The 26,209-nt window shown below is 39.9% G+C and overlaps 1 protein-coding gene across 1 annotated transcript in view; it reads right to left on the reverse strand.

Annotated features, from left to right (window-relative positions):
• Nucleotides 1–26,209, reverse strand: part of aff2 (AF4/FMR2 family, member 2) — a 164,571-nt gene that overhangs the window by 27,571 nt on the left and 110,791 nt on the right. Inside the window, 5 exon segments of the mRNA XM_029441534.1 lie at nt 3,312–3,516; nt 4,839–5,054; nt 5,227–5,377; nt 5,487–5,589; nt 7,444–7,561. Coding sequence (XP_029297394.1) covers nt 3,312–3,516; nt 4,839–5,054; nt 5,227–5,377; nt 5,487–5,589; nt 7,444–7,561 — 793 coding nt within the window.

Genomic DNA, 26,209 nt, shown 5'->3' on the forward strand with positions numbered 1-26,209 from the left:
GCTGGGCACTGTGGTTTTTAGCAAACATTGCTCAAACAGGAAAAAGAATTCAGCTGTGGATTAACACACATTTGGTGCTATATTTAGTCAAATTAAACATGTTCCTGGAAATGATAACAACTTGTAAAATGGTGAGTTTTTAAGACAACAATGGAGTCTTCTTGCACAGAGGAATAATATACATCAGGCTTTGGATACACTGAAAAGATAAGAAATATATATAAATATATATAAATAGGATTTATTCATTGTTGGTCTTCTGATAAGATTTGTTGATAATAATAAGAATATAGATTATCACCCAGCCTTTAACATAAGGAACTGTCTTACAGCTGTTTGTGCCTCATCAATCCAACATTGAAGGCAAACCTACTGGATCTTGTGCAATGCTGTAATTAATATATAATTACATTCATACTAGTGCAATAATTACATTTATTCTAGTGCAGTAAATCATTGTATTGTAGCACAAAATGACATTGCATGAATTGATTTCACTGTTTTAGAGCTTGTGTTGTTGTCTGTGAATGCTTTTGTTTTTTTCCCCGTGTCTTTTAATTGCGCTGATCAGGAGTCGCGCTCCTAATTCCGTTGTATTCTGCACAATAACAATAAAGCCTTTCTATTGTACTCTGTGCTGACATTGTTCTTGTGTAAAGGATGTGTGCCAGCAAGCAGAACCCGCCTGCGTCTGCTTACTTTATTACTAGTTACCTGCATTTCTGACCTTGTTTTGTATCCGATCATAATTGATTCCTCTGATGTGGAATGTTTAATTGTAGATGTGAAATGACCAATAATTGTTATTAGAGACGAAAGGGAATAAGTCGCAGTGATGCGTGTGCAACATCAACATGAGAAAGCAACTACAGAGGCAGATGCAGCAAAGAAAACAGCACTAATGTTCCCCGTCTCAAGCAAAACCCACTCGCTTGGCAGACACAAGGCGACAGTTTTCTCAAAACTTTTGGAGTCTTTCCAATGCGTGTTGCCATCTGCAAAACACATTTTCAACAAATGCCATGTTGTGTTTTGAAGAAGAAGAAAAGAAAAACTGTCCCCTATATTATGTGTCTTTACACTGCTGGCAATAGCTTTTCCTTTATTGAGCAGAAGTCTCCAGCGATGCTTTCTGGAAAGTTCTTCTTTCCTCACTGCTCACACCAACAATAGCCGTCCTGCCAGCTGTTCTGCAGCTAAGGCTGGCAGCGGATCAGATGCAGTGACAGCACCCACAGCACAGACTGTAGATGTTAGCACTGAGAGGGAGTTTTAGGGTTATTTTTGGGCAAGATGGTGCAGGTTTAGACTGACTGACACCAGATTATGTAAGGCACTTCTATATGTAAATGATGTAGAGTCAACCACGGTAGAATGGATGTAAGTTGACAGCCCTTGAGAATTAAGTGTCTTTTTTTCTTCTTTTAATAATGTACATTTAAAGTCACACACAGTAGGCAAAGTATATGGAATGCCATTTAAGACAATATTATACATGATATTATAAATAAATGAGGCAAATAAATATATAAATAAATGTAAATATGAATATATGAATGAGTCAATAAAGTTCAATAAATTAATAGGTTTTTAGTTAAAACAATGGAATACTATTTATTTATTCATTTGAGTAAAACAGATGGAAATAAAAAGAGCAGGGAAATAAATGTGGGATTAAAAAACAAATTCCCTGAAAGAAATAAAAGCATTTATTTATTGATTAAACAATATTGACTCATTTATATTTATTTGTATAGTAACTGCCATGATTAGTTATTTTTATGATTTACTGTATTTCATAGGCATATTTATTTATTATATATATTATATATATATTTATTTTATTTGTTTGTATTGACATACATGGCATTCCATTGAGTTAAAGCCTTGTAGTGAAATTATGATTTTTTTCTCCCTTATTTAATTTTCTTGAAGCTGATTATTGTTGTAACAAAACATAAACATTTGATAGGTAGGCTTTTAATAATAAATGATCTGTACTGTGAGGTTGAATCAACGTTTGGAGCTATGAATGTCTGTCAGGCTGATTGGACGTCCGGGTCACACACGTCACTGTCAGGTCAGTTTCCTAAGCCTGTGAGAGGAGCTGCCTTGGTTGTTGTTGATGTCAAGATGCACGTTTCCTTGTTTCAGTATTATGGACGGCTGTCTGTTCATTTGTCTCAGAGTTTTCCAAGCATATTGTCGTCGGAATGACGGCATAAAGGAAAATAAATGTGTTTTTCGAGGCAAATAAATATAATGATGTGAGGCACCAGTGTCATAAAGATCAACACAGATCAAAACATGGCACATCCTAAAATAAATTCTACGTTGGGTAAACTGGTTCACTTCTTTTGTTCTTCCAAAGATGTGCGTCTCTCTCATATGTCAACCTTACTTCAGTGGATTTGTGTCTCGAGCTACATAAAGTCACCATTTACAGGATTATTTATGACTATGGACTCTTTTACAAACTGCCAACAATATCCTGTTGATTCTTTGTTGATGACATTTTGACCTTTAGATGTTTTAGTTTGAATTAAATTCATTTTATTTAGTAAAACTCAATTCACTGTAAAGATATTTAAATCCTCTGGAGCTATTTTACTTGTATAATTGTTATATAATCTTCATTCCTGTCCTTTTATATCTATGTCGCTGTTACATAAAGCCAGTTTACTGTGAGTGGTTTTCTTTCTCTCTTTCTCCTTGGAACTACCCAATCTTCATAAAACCACAGAGTGTTCACTCATTATGGGTTAAGACGATGGTCGATGCTTCAGTTCTCTCTCTCTGACTCCCTCTCTTACTTTCCAAATTTCGATAAAACCAGCCAGTGTTGAGCTATAATAGTCACGTAATAATACAGCTTTTATCCTGTGGAATTTTATGGCTCTGACCAATCATCCAGAGACAATAAGGTCTGTACAATAAGTGATCATTCCAGGATACACGGACAGTGTTACATGTGTGCAGTAACTATTTCTTTACATATTCCAGATGTGGATCAGTAAAGGGTAAATGTCCCGAGGTGCTTGTGTCATGCATGTCTTCTTTGAGGAAGTCATTTGAATGGAAAAGGGATTGTTGGATTAGCATTCCAGCAGTCATAAATAATTATTGGATTAATTTTGAGAGATTAGTATTATTATGAGCAACTATTAAGGTCTTCAGTGAGAAGAAATATTGAGAAACTCTTTGTCACCCACACACACACACCCACACACACACCCACACCCACACACACACACACACACACACACACACACACACACACACACACACACAGCCCAGCCCTAGAAACTAACCTGGTTTCCACTGACAGCAGGTATTGGAACGGGGGTTTGCTGTAGTGCCGCTGGTGGAGTTACTGTGTTGTTGTTTGAGTTGGTAGCACTGCGAGGCTCTTTCCTGGGGGCTGTTTTCCCACTGGGGGGTTTGCTGCGTGGCCTCAGGGGGTTCTGAAGCTCCAGGGAGGGGGGGGGCAACAGGTCTTTCTCCTTCGCTGCAGGGCTACAGTGGGAAAAAACACAACAAGAGGTAGCGTCACAATGCGTATTAGATTCACCCTTGAGCAAGGCACTGCTACTGTCACGCAGTATCACAGACAGACAGCAGAAGATAACGCTTGCCTTGGCCAGCTGCAGGGGGTGAATGTGTGTTAAAATGAAGAAAATATATAAGACAGCATGAAATAATTGAAAACAGCATGCATTCAGCCGAACTTGTTCAGATGTGGAAAGCCTAAGAATGGAAAGGGGAATGGAAGAAGTGGCTGAAGGAGAAAATAATAAAGAAACAAACCTGTTTTTTCTTCCAAATGTCTTAACATCAAGCTGAGCAGCCAGTTTGGCAAAGCATCTACTCAATCTGAACATTTTTCACAACAGATGTGGGAGTGACAGTATTCAATGGCGAGCTGCCAAGAAGCTCAGTGATCCACTGGAGCCTCTGTAAGCTCTCCATACTAAGTGACAGTGCTGCTTTAACTGCTTTTATAGTTTTACCAATAACAAATGACATGTAAGTTATAATATATTGTTATTAGACAAGAAATAATAGTTTTGTTCTTAAAATATGAAGGAATTTGCACTTCCATTAATTAGTGAAGACTGCACATCAACATGCTTTGCCTGCTCGTTCACTCAGATGCTCACAGGCACAACAACGATCCGGATTTAGTTATTTACATTAAGAGCCATTGGTTTCAGTGAAGCAGCCATGAAAAGAAAACGATACTTTAAAGTTTCTAAATACAATATTCAAAGCATAAATATAGCATCTGCTCTGTAAAGATATAGTGAAGTAATGTCTACCTGAGCAGAGAACGAAGTCGCTCTCCCTCAGTGTGTGTTGTCATCCAAGCTTTTCTGTGCTTTGTTTATGTAGGCAGTCCGGCCGTGTGTGCATGTTAGTGCATGTGAGTCCCTGTTTGTGAACCCCACGGGCTAGCTAATGGCCGCCGTTCAGTACAGGGCTCATACGGCGGTAACCAGTGATAAACGGCATTTCACTAATCCAAAAAGGTTGAGACTGCTCAAAAAAGCTCTGCATACACTTCTGGACCCGGCATATTTCATATATGTATGTTTATTTTCTTATGCTAAAAATAATTATTCAAAAAGATAATGGCGTCACTTTGCCAAATATTTTATATAAAGTTTATTTTTAGAGCACATTTAAACACGCTTAAATTGACAAAAGTGCTGAACAAGAAAAAAGTAAACATTTTAAACGACTCATAAATTAGTTTTACTTTTGCAATACAAACACTAATTGATAGTAACCACATACAACCAAGACGTCCAGCAGGGTTCTTGTTCTCTCTTACTCACCTATGCTGGTTTGTTCTGCTCCATGTCTGGCTCTGATTATCCTCCACACTGTTTGACCTCTCCGTCCGTCTGGGCTGTTTCTTCCCTGTGGTGATCCTCCTTGGGGTCGTGACCTCTGGCCCTGACAACAGGCCCGGTGACATCCTCATCTTTGACCTCTGGGCCTCCCCGGAGGCCTTCTGGCTAAGCTTGGCCTTGGCTTTCTCTCTGGCTGGGCTGCAGGAAAGAAAGAATTGATTTTTCTTTTATTTGTCACATTTGTATTGATGTTTGCCTACAATTCATTCATCCTTCTATCAGTATGTGATTCATTCATTAATTCTTTGAATAAATGTAATTTGAAAAGTTAATTTGGCATATTTCCAAACAAATACACAGCCTCTCGTACCAGAAGGCTCCCCTTGTATCCTTGTGTTCCACCGTAGGTGCAGCTGGAACCGGGGTGCTGTTGGATCCGCAGGGCTTGGTCTTGGCAGCTGTACCCACTCCTGCTGCTTCACTCCCTGGAGAGAAAGTCCCTGCACGCTGGGTGATGGAGCCTGGGCAGAGGATCATTGGACCAGAATAAGTATTCCAGATCAAAATATTTTTCTTTATTCCGTACCGTAGCTTCTGTTTAACACGACAGACCTAACTGTCAATACCAACCTGTGCCATGCTTTTGCTGTGGGGGAACCAGGGGTTTGGTTTGAGCTTGGACCTTATTCAACCAGCTATCCAGCTGCCACTTGTTGGCGGCGGGGGGCTCGGGCTACAGGGGGGGAAACAATTTATAGATTATTCAATATTTCAGAAGTCCATACACTCTACATTATATTAGGAGGGCTGTATGTATAGTGAAAGGAAGCCCTGAGAGGCAAGTGAGAACAAACAATTGATGATCCATTTTTTAAGTCTGATCTAAATTGTTTCTCTCCTGTGTTTATGACTTATGAACCGGTTAAATAAAACTGTGAAAACAGGAGGGAAAATGTTTTGGCAGGTGAATTTGTTTTTCTCAGGATCATTTTTCTAAGTGTTTGTTGGCTGCAGCGCACCACTACCCCATGTTATAGCATTAAAAGCATTTATAATTTCTCCATGCACTTAAAACACAAGGTACATATAATGATTGATATGTTGCCAGAAGAAAGACATAACAGTAATGTTACATAACTTGCTAACACACAACCTTGTGTCCTGGCAAAAATATATTGTTTAACCCGTTGGTAGTCGTAAACACAGGAGAAAAACTCTAGGAAATATACAGATGTGATTACTTTGATGTTTTAAAAGGGATTTTGTCTTGAAATCATAAATCATTTAAGTGCAGACAGAAAAAAATAATGTTTTTCAGTGAGAACTGAACATAGCTCTATCTATTCAGTTTCTATGTTGTGGATTGTTTTAACAAATGGCTGCATATCTTTTACTACGTCATGATTTTCTTTCTGTTTCTCTGCATGTCTCTCTCTCTCTCCGTGGATATGACTGCATAAGCCTCTGAAGCCAGGCAGCGCTGAGACATTAAAATAATGTGATAAATAACGTTATAATTCAGATCTGCAGTTAGAGTTTTATGACTTTCAGAACACCACCCAGAGACTATGGGAAGAGACCATTTAATCAGTCAGTCAGGGACACTGAAGTGAATAGTGGTGAATCAGGGAGAAAGGAATAAGCTAATGAAAGCGCATTTGTCTCTTTATGAAATGTTAACAAAATTGGAGGCACTTGTCAGCGCTGCAGACACACATTGCATTGTCAATATCTTTTACTGCCAATTGTTGAATGATTGGGATTTCTGTAACGAAAGCTAATGCTACCCCTGCCTTTGATAACAAAAGAGAACCATCAACCAGCTGGCGTAAACAAAACCTGACTGCGGTAATAATTGGCTGCCTCCAATCTGGAGCTAGAAATATGCAGATTGCTACTGTACTGACTGTTTGTTGAACAACAGGAATACACCATAAATGAAGGTTAATATCTGATAGTAATATTGATATATGCACTCTTGCCCCTGTTGTAAGGAGGTTGAATGCACTTATTGAATGGACCACAGTGCCTGCTTTATGACTGTAATGTCATGTTACACTGACGCAGTTGCTTAGACATAAACATCTATACACATTATAGAATAGCTCCATCATCTCCAGAACTTATTTCTTCTATATATTTCTCAATACATGAAACATAATATTATAATTCATGGTTCCCACACCTTCTTATGCACCAAATTCAAGGATTTTTCAAGGACTTTCAATGCCAAATTCCCTCAAATTCAAGGACACCAACACGGCATACTTTGTTACAACACTGAGACTTATTTACCAGATAAAGAGCTTCCATTTCTATTCTTTATATATATATATATTCACAAAATATAGAAATTCAAGCACTTTCAATGATCCATGTCTATCAAAAACCTTTATGGTCTTGACTTTTCCCCCTCAAATTTACAAACTTGGAAGAATTTCAAGGAGCCGTGGGAACCCTGATAATTACGTTAGTGATTTTGACATTTGTTACACAAAAGGTTCAGTTCTGCGTATGTTATCTATACATGTCATCCATAATCTCACGTTACCCACTGTGTGCGCACAGAGTTCACTTGTCATCTTACCTCTGGAGTGTGTGTGCGCGAGGCCTGGTTATACTCGCTGTCACTGGAGCTGCTCTCTGATTCATCTGTGTCCGACTCCGAGCTGCTCTCTGATTCACTGCTGCTCCCTGAAGCTCCACTACAGAACAAAGAATAAAGGAAAAATAAATAAATAAAAAGTTTCCATTAGTTATGTTTTTGTTTGTTAAATAAGTCATTCCAACAGTTTGAAAACGAAAGGAGAATTTATTTCTAAATCCAAAAAAGACAAAACCATCAGCGGACACCCGTCTATCTGTAACATGAGAGCAGCGCAGAATTAAATCAACATGTCACTGAGAACAGACAGTTATTGATTCACAGGACGGTGGGAAAGCACCACTTTAACTGAACGGAAGGGAAAAGGACTTCACTCTGCAAATTCAAAACACAAGATTTAACTTTATGCAGATGATATTTCACTTTACCTTCAAGAATGATCCAATCCTCTACAGGAGGCATTCAACCCCATACACCGTCACATACACGTACACGTCACATACACGTACACGGTCACATACACGTCACATACACGTACACGGTCACATACACGTCACATACACGTACACGGTCACATACACGTCACATACACGTCACATACACGTACACGGTCACATACACGTCACATACACGTCACATACACGTACACGTCACATACACGTACACGTCACATACACGTCCCATACACGTACACGTCACATACACGTCACATACACCGTCACATACACCATCACATACACGTCACATACACGTACACGTCACATACACGTCACATACACGTCACATACACCGTCACATACACGTACACGTCACATACACCGTCACATACACGTCACATACACGTCACATACACCATCACATACATGTCACATACACGTACACGTCACATACACGTCACATACACGTCACATACACCATCACATACATGTCACATACACGTACACGTCACATACACGTCACATACACGTCACATACACGTACACGTCACATACACCGTCACATACACGTCACATACACGTCACATACACGTACACGTCACATACACCGTCACATACACGTCACATACACCGTCACATACACGTCACATACACGTCACATACACGTCACATACACCGTCACATACACGTCACGTACACGTACACGTCACATACACCGTCACATACACGTCACATACACGTCACATACACCGTCACATACACGTCACATACACGTCACATACACGTCACATACACGTCACATACACCGTCACACACACGTCACATACACGTCACATACACCGTCACATACACCGTCACATACACCGTCACATACCACTTTTTATTGATTCCAAAAATGTTAAAGCCAAATTGACTCAATTCTATTTTTTCACCTTCTTAATTGAGAATGATAAATCTGACTATATAAATAAAATAAAATGACAAGATTACCTCTATAGGTACAAATATAAAAAATCACAACTGCTTAAAAAACATTCTAAGTTCCTGATCTTCTGACAGCTGGCAGATCATTCTTGACATTTTCCTCGTCGCTATAGATTGAAGCCCTGTCAGCTTTACTGATTCATCCTGCCAGTTAGTCTCAATCAGTGTCGGGGTTATTTAAGGTATCAGTTGGGACTTTCTATCTTGCCCATATTCTGTCGTTGGCGTTGGTTTCAAGATCGTAGCTTCCCTACCAGTGTAGTTGGAATGAGTTGACCAGCTGAATTGTTTGTTTGCCATTCCCATAAAGTGATGCTGGACAAGTAATATGTGTTTATTGATGGTATATGTTTGGTGGAGTCATGCTGATACAGTCCCAGTACAGCTGCTGTTTTGCTGGTGTAAGCTTTACAACTATAAAAACTTCGCTAACGAGGTTATATGTTGGTTTGTTTGTCAGCAGGATTGTGGAAAACACTAACCTGATTTTCATGAAACTTGGTGGATGGGTGCAGCATGGGCCAGGAAATAACCTAACACATTTAGGAGCAGATCCAAATCACGATGTGGATACACGCATTATTTTTCACTTATGGAAACGGCCTTGGCGGAGATCTGCGCTCTCCGAGTGCCCTTCTAGTTTGTAACATTGTTTTGCAGTGGAGAAGCTGTGCCTCTAGTCATAACACATGGTTTCTTAATCTTACAGTACATACTGTTATTTCCTGTGGTGAAATTACTCAGGTGGTGTAGTTAGATGTTCATCTCCTCCTTAGTTAGCACAACCTATTTTACCGCTCAGAAAATCTCCTCGACACTCTGTCCCATTGGAACAAAACACATGTACTCACCACATGTTTAAAGACAATTGATTTGGAGGTGTAGGGAGGGGGAATTTTCTACACTGTTGTAAAAAAACAACAAAAACATCAATATAATTCCTAATCTACTCCAACTGCCTCCATTATCAGAACATACCATCACACTCTTAAGTAACACAGAACCCTCAACGAGCTGTACAAACTACTCTTTGTTCATCGGTTTTGTGGTGATGTATCTCTTTTCACCAATTAAAAAAAAAAAAAAAGATAATTATTGGGGAAGCCAGCCACCATGTCACTGATTTAAATAAAAATGACACAGAATTTAATAAACGCCTAATAAGCGCATAAACTCAGCGTTTTGAACCCGTTCAATTGTCTCATCCTCTCTGGTGCTTTGGTTGGCCTCGTGTTCATCCATCCTTCCACAGTGCTTTGAAATGGCCTCCTAGAGGCAACATACCCGCACGCCCCAACTTAAGAACACACACAAACGCACTCACACACATAGAAATTGCAATTATGTGTAGTTCTCTTTTTGTGTATGTGTGTGAGTGTGCATGTAATTTCAGTTCAAGGCTGCCATCACAGCAGGCACCAATCTGTGTGAGCAGTCAAGCAGCAAATCCATCAACTGTTCCTGAGGCAACACACACACACACACACACACACACACACACACACTGACAGATACTGTATGAATGCTGAATGTTTTTCTTCTTCTATCATTACTCATCTCTTCTTTTTGTCTCTCCCTCCCTCTCTCTTTCAATTTCAATTAAATGTTCACCTCACTTTGCTCTATTAGCATCACAGTTGAAACAATATTGGCAACGCGTCGAGTTAATCTCCCTGTATGCATGTTTGTGTGTGTGTGTGTGTTTCAGTCTTCCCTATGGAGACACTCGTCCATGAAATAACTGCTAGTTATGTGTTTATATAACATATAAAAGCAGCTTCAAAAGCGGTTTTGAACTAATTTATAATCGGTTAGATTCTGATTTTAATAAGCAATGGAAAGATCTACAGAGAATAGTCTTTCTGCGTTTTTATTTTGGTTAACAGCATCACCATAAAACAAGAACTGTAGTCAGATATACGATTCCCATTAAGTAAGTTATTGCTTATTATATTCAGCTTTCTCTCTAAGCGTGAACATTTAAATTTCTTTCATCCACATTATTTCTGAATAACCTGGGGAAGTTATTGATGCACATATAAACAAACATTGGCAGTATATCACTTCAGGCAGCACAATGAATTACAACAGGAGTGCTAAAGAGAAGGCTGTAAGTCTCACATCTGCCACAAGCACTGATCACCCTTAAACCTGCATTCATCCATTGATTGTTTTGCCACTTAGGGGCATATTTCTCATATCAACCCAAAAGTTGATATGAGAAAACAAATGTGTAAAGCGGTGCCTACATGATTTACACATCCAGCAGACAGAGTGCGATGAGCACATTCCTTGTGAGTTGTGTTTCTGGTCCAATATTCCCTCTTGTTTTAGTTCTCCACCGACTCCTGAGGAAAACATCTGTCTCTTTAGCTGCTAAACGCTCCACTATGTTCACCAGATAGGCGCTGCTTTTGTCTGTCTGCCATTTGCTGCTGAACAAAGCTGTAAGAACACAGTATCAAAATGAAAAATGAAAATGAACAGACCACGAGCTAAAGGTCCCGACCAGCGAGGTGCAGAGGCATTCCTCAAAACCTCAGGTAAGGCATTTAAACGTACCTCATTTCAATATGTGCAAAAAGCACAGGAGCAGCGAGACGCTATTTGCTCGGCAGCACCGTTAGAATTACAGTTTCTTTTTGGTGCAGGTTTAGTGTCCGCACAAGCTGCGCAATCCTTCTCTGAATCCGGCCCTCAATTGGCAGAGGGTAAATGTCGTGAACTAATCGTACAGAAGTGCTTTTAGACACAGTCATTCTTATTAACCTGTAACCTGTCTTTGTAACCTGTACAGTCTGTAAAGCACACTGAGACAAATGTATAATTTGTGATATTGGGCTATACAAATAAATTTGATTTGATTTGATTTGATTAAACATGATCTCGGGTTTTTCAAATCCATCCAATGTTCTTGTCTGGCTATAGGTTTATTTAATGTATTTTATACTGGGCTGTAATGTGTGTGTTGTGTTCATTAGCTGCTGTCACTGCTTGGAACACAAACAAGATGTTATCTGACAAGTTATATGTTAGAATCACTGAGACGTGACGTTTCTTGTATGAGGATTGTCAAACACTTTGTTTTTTTACAGAGAACAGCCTGTTCATACATGGATTACTGGAAGACTGAGATAGAGATGCCAGACAGATGGCGATAAGAAACATACCCCTTATTGCCTTTAAGAATCTTTTGATATGTAGCTAAAGAGAACCAAGAGTCCTGTGAGTCAGCAGCAGCTCTCTGTTGTGCAAGAGACTCATTAATGTTCGTGAGTCAAATCCAAAAGAAGATACTGACCAGTCTGGAGCATTTTGATTCACCTCTTAAACTGGTAACCTTCTGAAGTTACAAACAGTTGTAGCTAACATATTTACAAAGTTTGTGTTGTTGAGAACAGCAGCAGTCACTGAGTGTGTTTTCACCCACCTGTGTTTCTGCACCTTTATCAATTTGTGCATCAAAAAAGTCAAAATATTGCAAACAATTTCTCTCCGCTTGGCTGAAAAAGCAAAACGCCACAATGGAAAGACTCAGCGGATCAACCGTGCTGCACAAGAAGCATGTGACTTAAACTGAAGCTTCTGCTCCCCTGGAGAGACGGAAAGTAGCGGAAGACGAAAACATCGCATCTGTGCGATGGAGAGACTGTGATCTTCCTCTACGTTAAGAAACAAACAGAAATACAATATTTAAATCACGTTTTCCACATTGTTTTGATGTGTTTGAGGTTTGACTGGAGCTCTTTTAATTTCATCTCTTCTCGATGGTTTAATGGCAGCCGACTGGAAAATGAGCTCCAGCGACTGTTTATCTTGATGCACCCAACTCCTAATATTCACACAACAGTGCACGGAAAAAGCTTCATTTGGACATGGATAGGCCTCAGACCTGTCTCTCTAATTACTACCAAATCACATAGTTATTTATAGGAAATGGTTAAGAAACTGACCATAAAATTAAGTATTAGGATTTAATTTCCCAACATAAGAGTGTACATTTAGTTTCAAAGCCTGCGAGCCAGCATACATGTCTGGAGAACTAAATATACTGAAATCAACATGCACATGGACATAAACATTCAAATGTAACTGGGCACTTCTTTTTCAGACAAAAGCAGCATATATAAGAACAACTAGCGAATAATAATAATCTGAGGCTCTTCTCCACTAAATCACTAAATCAGCAGCCAGTCTAGACAGAGCATCACAGAAAGATAATAGCATTTGGGGGATGCTTCATCCAAAGCTCCTTATTGTTTGATGAGTGCTTACATTTGAACTCTGGCTAACACACATTGTTGATACGACATTTGGCAAGAAATCAAGGTGAGAACTTGTCATTAGCTGGAAACACTGGATGAGACGGGAGTGTATGACAGCGCATAGGAGAAGGACAAGTCTGCTGCATATCAGTCTTTATTCTCCGTCTTATATTTACAACATGAAATGTCTCTTTTACTTTATGAGACAAACTGCAAATGTGTCGTACATGCTGTAAAGAATCATGCGAGGCACATTTAATATATTTGATGCTTTTTACTGGCTTTTCATTTGCCAAAAGATACTACTGACAGGAAGCATGAGACGCGTCAATATTTCCCACACTGATGTTTGTGTTTTTGTTTAAATAGCATCGTGTAAAGTTAAAGGAAAGCGTGAGTGTCTTTCCCTTTCAATGGGATTTTCAGATGAGTGCTCTCTAGCCTATTTTATTCTGGCAACACAAACAGTGTGTGCTGGAGGAACGAGATGAAAGGAGATGAATATGTGTGTGAAAGCATTACATCTGGCTCACTTTCCTCCCTTTTCTTCCCTCAGGAATCAGCCGTCGAAAAATAATTTAATGCCGTAGTCGGTGCCAAATTAAAATGCAACGCCAGCTGGTGCAGACTGACTGACTGGCTTTTTATTGGACATTTTAGATACATTTCTGTGAAGTTTTGTTGCAGTTAAGAATTTGTTAATGATATTGTCTTATTGACAGTTATGGTTAAATATATGTGAAATGCTGTAGTTTTATCCACAAAGCAAAGTTTCACCCGCTTGTGAAGAGGAATATATCTTTTATTCAGTTATACTTCTGTTTCCCATAATGTATCTATTGTTGGTTTTCAGCTTTATGTAAAAATTCAGAACATAAAGAACTGAGGAAACCATCACTTCCTCTTCAATGCTGTCTTTCTCTACTTTCTATATCTTATACATCGATACAGGACTTGTGCTTGTTTAGGACGCGGAGCCTTCACTCAGTTTTCTGTATGCATGCTTGTGTCTATGTTGCATAAGTAACACAGATAAGACCTACCAAATAGCCTTTGTCAGATCTTCAGGCTCCAGTGGAGGCTTTGGTGTCTGTCTGTTTATTTGCGTGATAAAATCACAAGCACAGCAGGGGAAATGAAAGCCTTACAGCCTTGACAAAATGATCTGTTGGTTTGATATGTCCGGTGGGCTTCACAAGATCCACACAACACACACATACTTACAAGCTAAGCTAAGTTAGCAGCTACACTTTGGTACACAGTGACTTGTAATGAAATGTTCTTACAGCACACCTGAGAGTTACCTGTTAAAGGCTGCTGAGTGGACGCAGGCAGTTCACTCGTGTTAGCAGTAAAGAATGGCCCGAAGGTAAGAGAAGTCCTTCTCACTACTCTAAGTACTCTACGTCTATGTTCAGACCGACAACACTGCTGACAGAAGTCTACGTCCTCCTTCATTGCAATGAGGCAGCTGTGTAGATGCAAGCGGGCCAACCTTTGCAGCAAGGCGATGCAACATCATCTTCCTTGGCCGATCAAATACATGATATGATGAGTGCAAGATTCATTTCAATGGTCATAAACCGTCACCTCTCAACATTTAGCCACCAACACAGCATCCCTTTGCATTTTATTTTAATACAGTGTTTTTGTCAGTCTGAATGCCCAATAATACATTATGAGCTCTTATCAAAAGTTTACTAACTGAAATGAAACTATTGATATTTGGCTTTTTAGCTCCGATAACTAGCGAGAAGAAATAGGCACGCTCGTCAGAACATTGAACTGTGAGTTAAAATAGGTTTCCTGCTCCTTCCACTCCGCCCTGTCTCACCAACACGGTTCAACCTTTAGTCAAAGGTTGAATCTGCATTTTTCAGCCATATATGTACATTTGATGTATGTTTGACTGAATGCTGAAATGACTGACACATTACCAACATCTGAAAACATTAAGCTTAGTGTGAGTTGGTGCGTTACAGTAAAAGTCGTACCTTCTGTTTATATTTAGCAATTATTATATTTAGTCTATATGTAGGAATTATTCTTGAAGCATGACACTTCATTGTTCAAGCTGTCCTTCGCGTCTGAACTGTTCTGTTTCTTAGACTTTTGCACCAAACATCTCAGCGGATGTGCAGGTCATGGCTGATGTTTACCCTCCACTTTGCACTTCTCCCCAGACTTCAGCTGACTGTTTGGTCCCCTGAGACAGGATGTCAGGACCAGTTCCCCTCTTTAGACGGACACTTTGCATGTTCAACCTTGACATGAGCAAATGTCTTGTTTACCACCTGCATCTATTGATTACGTCCTGAAGGCTTGTGCCTCCCGTATGAACTCCTCGACCTCCATCATCCATGTTATTTTCTTTGGAAAGTAAAGATTGGTCTGATTTTATTTTTCATTCTGTGTTTTTAGAAATACATTAACAGAATAGTGAAAACACATGGCTGGAGTTTTGATTATATATTAAAGTACCTTGACCCAAACAACCCAGAAGGCACAGTTGAACTAGGATTACAGAAAGGAAAAAGAAATCTTACTTTGTTTTTTCAGTTTATTTTCAGTGCGTTTTGAATACAGTAGCTTTAATACAACGCAGTGCTGCAGCTACTGTTCAGGCTGAGTACTCATGGAAGGAAGTTTGGGGAGTTAAATCTACAAGTACAGAAATATTACACGTTAAACTCTTAAGGCAAATTCAGATTTTTTGTTTACTAAATTAGGGGTGACCCCGAAAGGTCGACTATTCCACAATGCGATATAAGGAGCCCGTGGTGGGAAGATGTGGTTATTATTCCATGTGGGCTACATGTATGAGTGTATGGCTGAATGTCTGATTTGACATGGAACCGCTTACTAATATTAAATCATGATTTTGGTATAAATATCAGCCTATTAATATTACTGTCAATTGAAAATAAGTTGTGCGTCTTTCAATCAATCTCCTTAGTGTGTGTGAATAAATCAACATTTAGACAAAACAAAGTCAATCGAATAAAAGTGATTTAGTATTTAGAGATAAAATATTGCGTAGAAAATAGTTTGCCGTTTCATTAATAAAGAAAATGTGAAATTTTGTTAATATTCATGAACTCTTACAGAGTTCGGTTGAATTAATGAAGTGGGTGGGGTTGTGCTGCATATATGAATATCTGATTACACTCTTCTGTCAGAATAGTCGGTGATATTATTGTTTGGAGACATGTTGTTTTGTAGCATAAACATTTATTGACTTACTGTATTAGGTGTTATGCAATATTGTCCAGATATCGACTGCCTTGATCTAGAAGTTATTATGCTGTACTGTCACATTCCTCAACATGATTTCAGGAAATGAGCAGATATCCTATAATCATCATGTGTTCCTCCATGTGCTCTTTTAACCCCTCCGGGTCCGACCGTGTTGCACTGTACGGCTCGGCTTGGACTGTTTCACCGTTAAGTACCCGGCGGGAATTGAACATAAGGAGGACAATCCACAGACAATAGACAGTTACAGCTTTTATTTCTCCTCCCAATCGTCTCTGCTGGAAAACTGAATTGATCAGCCTCTGAAAACAATGGCGCGCATGGCTTTGAGCCAGACGGGCCACGGCTCAGATAAACTGCAGCCAGTAGAGACAAGATGTAACAGTGTGTGAAGGATCACGGTGAAAAACAGGTAAATATAGGGTTCTTAAAATGAGTGAAGAAGTGAGTGAGAATATGTAGAATCAGAACGGTATTACAGGATTGTGAAGTGAAGATGTGGAGGCCATCTGGGCTCAGTTCATCTGTCATCTTATCATCTGCCTTCAGCTCGCTGCTTCTGCCCTCCACTTGGCAGGGCTTCCTGCTGCACAGCTGGCTTTACAATCTCTCTCTCCGTCTCTCTCTCAATCACTCACACTCTCGCGTGTGCGTGTACACTCCGGCATGTGTGTGCGCATGCATACTTGCATGTGTGCTTGTTGACTCAGCGGTGCGTGTAAACCCATGATATGTGGAGCATTTTGAAGGGATTTATGAAATGATTGCAATTATTCCATTGCAGTACACCAACAGTGTTGGGGGAAGTATTCATATCCTTTACTTAAGTAAAAGTCCTACATTGAAAATGTTACCAAAGTAAAAGTATGTCAGTATAATCAGGAAAATGTCATTTTAAATGTAAAATGTAAGATAAATAAATGTATTAAATGTTACATTTGTGAGAAATGCCGTCACAATTACCCAGAGTCCTGAGTGACACCTTCACAACGTTTGTTTTGTTCAACTAGCAGCACAAACCTCAACATTATATTTAAAAATACTTTAAATGACTGAGATAAAAGAGAAGTTTGAACAATGAAATGTTTGTATGGAAAATGACTTATGATTTTCTAAAATGTTGCTCTTATAGTCAAACTAAATATGTTTTCACTGTAAACTTCTTCATTTGTAAAGTAATAAGACACTTTATTGTCAGAGAAATGTAAAAAGTACTATATTTCCCTCCCTGGAATTAGAAAGTGGCATGAAAAGAAAAGACTCAAGTAAAGTAATAATACTTGAGTAAATGTACTTAAATTCTACCTGTTTACTAAATACATGAAGCTTCTTGACTCACTGCTGAATCATTTTCAATTGGAGGAATGCTACTCCTTTTACAGGACGTCATGAATCTGTGAGGGGATCATTCTAGTGTCAAAACATTGTTCATCCTACTTTTTATATATTATTATGGGAGCAAACGAAAGCAAATATTCTAAACTTTAAATGAAATACAGCAACTGTTTTATTTTACGACTTGTATGTGTTGCACTTATCTTCTATCTTTTCATTTTGGACTTTTCCCTGACGATGTTTTCTTTACGTGTTTTATGCTCTATATGTGTCACTTTAAACTTTAAAGTGAAAGCGTTAACCATTTTATCTTTTGAATCTAAGCTTTTATTAATTTCCATACGTAAGTCTTCTAATTATGGGAGGATTTGGTGAGAAATGTCAAGTTAACCACACAACACTAAGATTGTGTCCCATGTATCAGACATGCATTTATTTGATGTTCATGGTTCATTGTGTGTCATAAATTATGAATTTACAGCATGAAAACAAAAAACCCTTTCACCTTCTCACAAGCACAGTTGCTGGTGGGATCTGTGTGTGTATGTGTGTTTGCCCGGGGCAGTACTGTGGGGAAGGCTATAATAGGTTTCCATTCCTACATATGTAGTGCGATGCTCCCTGGCAGCAGCAGGAGTGACGGTGTTTGAAGAAGTGCATCACATTTGAACTTGTGTCAGACTTGATGCAGCTGACTGGCAGGGTGCATCCCTGCTGCTTAACTTGTCTGTGTTTTTAACCTGCCTACATGTTGTGTGATGTGTATGTTGTATCATTGGCCATGCTTGTAAACACATTCATCTCTGATGAGTGACATCACAGGAGGAGTCTGATTACCAAGTCTTTGTGTATCTGGTATAAATGCATCACAAGCATGGCTCTCATAATATCAAGAAGTAAAGACTTGCATTTGACCAAATTTGACCCATAAACCCTTGCTGTTTTTGGGTTATCACCAAGACGTTAAGACGTAACCTACAAAAAGTCCACGGATAAACTGTCCAGTTAGCGTCCAATCAGGCAAAATGAGCCAACTGCTAACTGACTGGTAACAAGCGAGCTAGCTTGGAGAAGTGTTATGACATGTTAGCGGTTAGCTACAGTGTATTGCCACTGTGTCACCAGTTTCTAACACTACGTATTTTGCAAGGACACACTGATGACCTTTGCTTTACTGCTTTGTGATATTTTCTGGGGGTGTAACAATCCATCGATCTGGATCGATAAATCGATTAAATGATCAATGATCCGATATCATCCAGGCAAAGTGAAAACATCAATCCATACGATCATCTTTAAGATACGCTTTCATTCTGGCATTCCCATGGCTGGTCTGTGTCAACGTTTCCATCCAAGCGCACTTACTTCCTAATCAGTGCTAGTGGCCTATCGCCCTGCAGATACTGGCAAGCAGCCAAGAAAAAGACAATGGAGGATATTAACTCCCCTCTCAGGAATAAATCAGCAGTCAGGATATATTTTGGATTTTGGGGTGTAAAGACAGGTCAACAGACAAAGCACACGCTCGAAGCAAACAATGCCACTGCGTGATAAAATACTCAGAAAACACAACGGACCTGGCCGGGCACCTAAAGAAGGAACACTGCATGTCGTCTCATGTGGATCGCGGGCCCTTGAACAGGATCGTATTGAAATCATATTGCAGCAGACCTTTCAGCAAATATCGTATTGTTGTCCAAAGAATCGATATAATATCATATTGTGTGGAGAAACTTGTGATTTACACCCCTACTATGTTCTGGGGGGACCAGGTGTGTTGTGTTATGTTTTAACAGCTGAAGTGTTTTCGCCCCTAACAGCCAGCACTCTCGTGAGTGTAGTTTGCTAGCAATGTACGCACCGATTATGTGAGTGTGGCTGATGTCTCCCATTGTTGCTGTATGTGAATATTTTGGAGTCCAGAAGCCTCAGGACATTTTTTGCTCAAGTCGAAACAGCAATAACACACAGGCACGTGTTTTAATGCTGTTACCACTAAAATAATTATAATAAAAAGTCCTCTCAGGGGATGTATCATAAAAGACAGGATATAAGGAAGACAATAGGAATAGGGAGGCAGATAGCATAAAGATTTTAAAGATTACAGAGCAGAAATATAAAAATGATTCAGTCAAATATACACTGCGGTGGGATGGATAGGGTGGGTGGTTGTACGTGTGTGTGTGTGTGTGTGTGTGTGTGTGTGTGTGGCAGCAGAATAACGATTGGTATGTGGGAGAGGTTGTCAGAGCAAGGATTAAAAAAAGTGTGCGTCTGTATGTATGGTGTGAGGAGTGTGGGTGTGTGTGTGTGTGTGTACGTGTGTGTGTGTGTGTGTGTGTGTGGGTGTGTGTGTGTGTGTGTTGCTCTCCGTTGGGGATATAGCCAGTGGATCGCTCGCAGCATCTCTAGTCCCAGCGTCCCCCCGGATATGTGTATGTGTGTGTGTGGTGCTCAGTAGATTGGGCTGCAGAGTGAATGGGCTCATTAGCGGTAGCAGAGTAACACATGGCCTGGGGCACACACAGACACACAGCACACGCTCCCTCACACACACACACAGTCACACTCCAGACTTGCATACTAATGCCTTCAGACTGTGAACACAACGAGCCTCATTTATAAAAGATTCTTATATTCTTATGCACCAGTCTGAGCTTTACAACACATTCCAGGCAAAAGATGAACTCATGAAAAATGTATCTCGGTGCCAAAATCAGCTGTTTACATGAATTATCTCCAATGTTCTGTGATGTTATAAATGCAACTAACATTTTTTCTAATGATTAATTAGGTGACATGTTCCCCCAAGATGTTACAGGAAGACAATAATAAATCACAACATGAAGCCCACACAGAATGTAACTGTGGAAAATGGAAATAGACTTTATCACCTCCAGAAATGACAAAGAAAATATAAGAAAAGTTATTAAGGACAGTTGTTCATCTACAAGTATATGAAATCTGGGTAACGTAGTGAAGACATTGCAACCAATGCAACTAAAGACATTCTAGAATTCTCTGCCACTGGTCATGAGATGAGATGAGGCCATTAATTTGATATTTACTGTCAAATTGAGTCGATAGTGTGACATTTTGATTTTAAATTCCAGAATAAAACACCCAGCAAACCTGTGGTCCAGGGCGCACGACCAGACTTTCCTTTAGGAACCGATAAGCTTAGAAGAAATAAAAAAAATCCCATTTTAGCACGTCGATGGGACAAACCCCTGGTTCCCATAATACTAGTGGTACCTATGGTAGTAGTGGTACCTATAACACTAGTGGTACCTATGGTACTAGTGGTACCTATAGCACTAGTGGTACCTATAGTACTAGTGGTATCTGTGTTACCTATAGCACTAGTGGTACCTATAGTACTAGTGGTACCTATGGTACTAGTGGTACCTATAGCACTAGTGGTACCTATAGTAATAGTGGTACCTGTGTTACCTATAGCACTAGTGGTACCTATAGTACTAGTGGTACCTATGGTACTAGTGGTACCTATAGTAATAGTGGTACCTGTGGTACCTATAGCACTAGTGGTACCTATAGTACTAGTGGTACCTGTAGCACTAGTGGTACCTATAATACTAGTGGAACCTGTGGTACCTATAGCACTAGTGGTACCTATGGTACTAGTGGTACCTATAACACTAGTGGTACCTATGGTACTAGTGGTACCTATAGCACTAGTGGTACCTATAGTACTAGTGGTACCTGTGTTACCTATAGCACTAGTGGTACCTATAGTACTAGTGGTACCTATGGTACTAGTGGCACCTATAGTAATAGTGGTACCTGTGGTACCTATAGCACTAGTGGTACCTATAGTACTAGTGGTACCTGTAGCACTAGTGGTACCTATAATACTAGTGGAACCTGTGGTACATATAGCACTAGTGGTACCTATAGTACTAGTGGTATCTGTGGTACCTATAGTACTAGTGGTACCTATAGCACTAGTGGTACCTATATTACTAGTGGTACCTGTGGTACCTATAGCACTAGTGGTACCTATAGCACTAGTGGTACCTATAGTACTAGTGGTACCTATGGTACTAGTGGTACCTATAGCACTAGTGGTACCTATAGTACTAGTGGTACCTGTGGTACCTATAGCACTAGTGGTACCTATAGTACTAGTGGTACCTATGGTACTAGTGGTACCTATAGCACGAGTGGTACCTATAATAATAGTGGTACCTATAATACTAGTGGTACCTATGGTACTAGTGGTGCCTGTGGTACCTATAGCACTAGTGGTACCTATAGCACTAGTGGTACCTATAGTACTAGTGGTACCTGTGGTACATATAGTACTAGTGGTACCTATACTAGTGGTATCACTATAGTACTAGTGGTACCTATAATACTAGTGGTACCACTATAGTACTAGTGGTACCTATAATACTAGTGGTACCTGTGGTACTAGTGGTACCTATAATACTAGTGGTACCTATGGTACTAGTGGTGCCTGTGGTACCTATAGCACTAGTGGTACCTATAGTACTAGTGGTACCTATAGCACTAGTGGTACCTGTGGTACCTATAGCACTAGTGGTACCTCTAGTACTAGTGGTACCTATAGTACTAGTGGTACCTATAATACTAGTGGTACCTATGGTACTAGTGGTATCTATGGTACTAGTGGTACCTATAGCACTAGTGGTACCTATGGTACTAGTGGTACCTATGGCACTAGTGGTACCTATGGTACTAGTGGTACGTATAGCACTAGTGGTACCTGTGGTACCTATAGCACTAGTGGTACCTCTAGTACTAGTGGTACCTATAATACTAGTGGAACCTGTGGTACCTATAGCACTAGTGGTACCTATAGTACTAGTGGTACCTATAGCACTAGTGGTACCTCTAGTACTAGTGGTACCTATAATACTAGTGGAACCTGTGGTACCTATAGCACTAGTGGTACCTGTGGTACCTATAGCACTAGTGGTACCTCTAGTACTAGTGGTACCTATAATACTAGTGGAACCTGTGGTACCTATAGCACTAGTGGTACCTATAGTACTAGTGGTACCTGTGGTACATATAGTACTAGTGGTACCTATAATACTAGTGGTACCACTATAGTACTAGTGGTACCTATAGTACTAGTGGTACCTATGGTACTAGTGGTACCTATAGTAATAGTGGTACCTGTGGTACCTATAGCACTAGTGGTACCTATAGTACTAGTGGTACCTGTAGCACTAGTGGTACCTATAATACTAGTGGAACCTGTGGTACCTATAGCACTAGTGGTACCTATGGTACTAGTGGTACCTATAACACTAGTGGTACCTATAGTACTAGTGGTACCTATAGCACTAGTGGTACCTATAGTACTAGTGGTACCTGTGTTACCTATAGCACTAGTGGTACCTATAGTACTAGTGGTACCTATGGTACTAGTGGCACCTATAGTAATAGTGGTACCTGTGGTACCTATAGCACTAGTGGTACCTATAGTACTAGTGGTACCTGTAGCACTAGTGGTACCTATAATACTAGTGGAACCTGTGGTACATATAGCACTAGTGGTACCTATAGTACTAGTGGTATCTGTGGTACCTATAGTACTAGTGGTACCTATAGCACTAGTGGTACCTATATTACTAGTGGTACCTGTGGTACCTATAACACTAGTGGTACCTATAGCACTAGTGGTACCTATAGTACTAGTGGTACCTATGGTACTAGTGGTACCTATAGCACTAGTGGTACCTATAGTACTAGTGGTACCTGTGGTACCTATAGCACTAGTGGTACCTATAGTACTAGTGGTACCTATGGTACTAGTGGTACCTATAGCACGAGTGGTACCTATAATAATAGTGGTACCTATAATACTAGTGGTACCTATGGTACTAGTGGTGCCTGTGGTACCTATAGCACTAGTGGTACCTATAGCACTAGTGGTACCTATAGTACTAGTGGTACCTGTGGTACATATAGTACTAGTGGTACCTATAATACTAGTGGTATCACTATAGTACTAGTGGTACCTATAATACTAGTGGTACCACTATAGTACTAGTGGTACCTATAATACTAGTGGTACCTGTGGTACTAGTGGTACCTATAATACTAGTGGTACCTATGGTACTAGTGGTGCCTGTGGTACCTATAGCACTAGTGGTACCTATAGCACTAGTGGTACCTATAGTACTAGTGGTACCTATAGCACTAGTGGTACCTGTGGTACCTATAGCACTAGTGGTACCTCTAGTACTAGTGGTACCTATAGTACTAGTGGTACCTATAATACTAGTGGTACCTATGGTACTAGTGGTATCTATGGTACTAGTGGTACCTATAGCACTAGTGGTACCTATGGTACTAGTGGTACCTATGGCACTAGTGGTACCTATGGTACTAGTGGTACGTATAGCACTAGTGGTACCTGTGGTACCTATAGCACTAGTGGTACCTCTAGTACTAGTGGTACCTATAATACTAGTGGAACCTGTGGTACCTATAGCACTAGTGGTACCTATAGTACTAGTGGTACCTGTGGTACATATAGTACTAGTGGTACCTATAATACTAGTGGTACCACTATAGTACTAGTGGTACCTATAGTACTAGTGGTACCTATGGTACTAGTGGTACCTATAGTAATAGTGGTACCTGAGGTACCTATAGCACTAGTGGTACCTATAGTACTAGTGGTACCTGTAGCACTAGTGGTACCTATAATACTAGTGGAACCTGTGGTACCTATAGCACTAGTGGTACCTATGGTACTAGTGGTACCTATAACACTAGTGGTACCTATGGTACTAGTGGTACCTATAGCACTAGTGGTACCTATAGTACTAGTGGTACCTGTGTTACCTATAGCACTCGTGGTACCTATAGTACTAGTGGTACCTATGGTACTAGTGGCACCTATAGTAATAGTGGTACCTGTGGTACCTATAGCACTAGTGGTACCTATAGTACTAGTGGTACCTGTAGCACTAGTGGTACCTATAATACTAGTGGAACCTGTGGTACATATAGCACTAGTGGTACCTATAGTACTAGTGGTATCTGTGGTACCTATAGTACTAGTGGTACCTATAGCACTAGTGGTACCTATATTACTAGTGGTACCTGTGGTACCTATAGCACTAGTGGTACCTATAGCACTAGTGGTACCTATAGTACTAGTGGTACCTATGGTACTAGTGGTACCTATAGCACTAGTGGTACCTATAGTACTAGTGGTACCTGTGGTACCTATAGCACTAGTGGTACCTATAGTACTAGTGGTACCTATGGTACTAGTGGTACCTATAGCACGAGTGGTACCTATAATAATAGTGGTACCTATAATACTAGTGGTACCTATGGTACTAGTGGTGCCTGTGGTACCTATAGCACTAGTGGTACCTATAGCACTAGTGGTACCTATAGTACTAGTGGTACCTGTGGTACATATAGTACTAGTGGTACCTATAATACTAGTGGTATCACTATAGTACTAGTGGTACCTATAATACTAGTGGTACCACTATAGTACTAGTGGTACCTATAATACTAGTGGTACCTGTGGTACTAGTGGTACCTATAATACTAGTGGTACCTATGGTACTAGTGGTGCCTGTGGTACCTATAGCACTAGTGGTACCTATAGCACTAGTGGTACCTATAGTACTAGTGGTACCTATAGCACTAGTGGTACCTGTGGTACCTATAGCACTAGTGGTACCTCTAGTACTAGTGGTACCTATAGTACTAGTGGTACCTATAATACTAGTGGTACCTATGGTACTAGTGGTATCTATGGTACTAGTGGTACCTATAGCACTAGTGGTACCTATGGTACTAGTGGTACCTATGGCACTAGTGGTACCTATGGTACTAGTGGTACGTATAGCACTAGTGGTACCTGTGGTACCTATAGCACTAGTGGTACCTCTAGTACTAGTGGTACCTATAATACTAGTGGAACCTGTGGTACCTATAGCACTAGTGGTACCTATAGTACTAGTGGTACCTATAGCACTAGTGGTACCTCTAGTACTAGTGGTACCTATAATACTAGTGGAACCTGTGGTACCTATAGCACTAGTGGTACCTGTGGTACCTATAGCACTAGTGGTACCTCTAGTACTAGTGGTACCTATAATACTAGTGGAACCTGTGGTACCTATAGCACTAGTGGTACCTATAGTACTAGTGGTACCTGTGGTACATATAGTACTAGTGGTACCTATAATACTAGTGGTACCACTATAGTACTAGTGGTACCTATAATACTAGTGGTACCTGTGGTACTAGTGGTACCTATGATACTAGTGGTAGCGTACAACGGAAATACTCATGTCACGTACAAGTACCTCAAAATTGTACCTAATACTTTATTAAAATGATTGTGCATTATAATTTTTTTTGTGTAGAAAATGGTAATGCTATTGTGGTGTACATATTAAAGTTTACATTATCATTTTAATAAAGTCCACTATGGGCTTCCAT

This window comes from Cottoperca gobio, chromosome 10, assembly GCF_900634415.1.
Source record: "Cottoperca gobio chromosome 10, fCotGob3.1, whole genome shotgun sequence".
Taxonomy (NCBI): domain Eukaryota; kingdom Metazoa; phylum Chordata; class Actinopteri; order Perciformes; family Bovichtidae; genus Cottoperca; species Cottoperca gobio.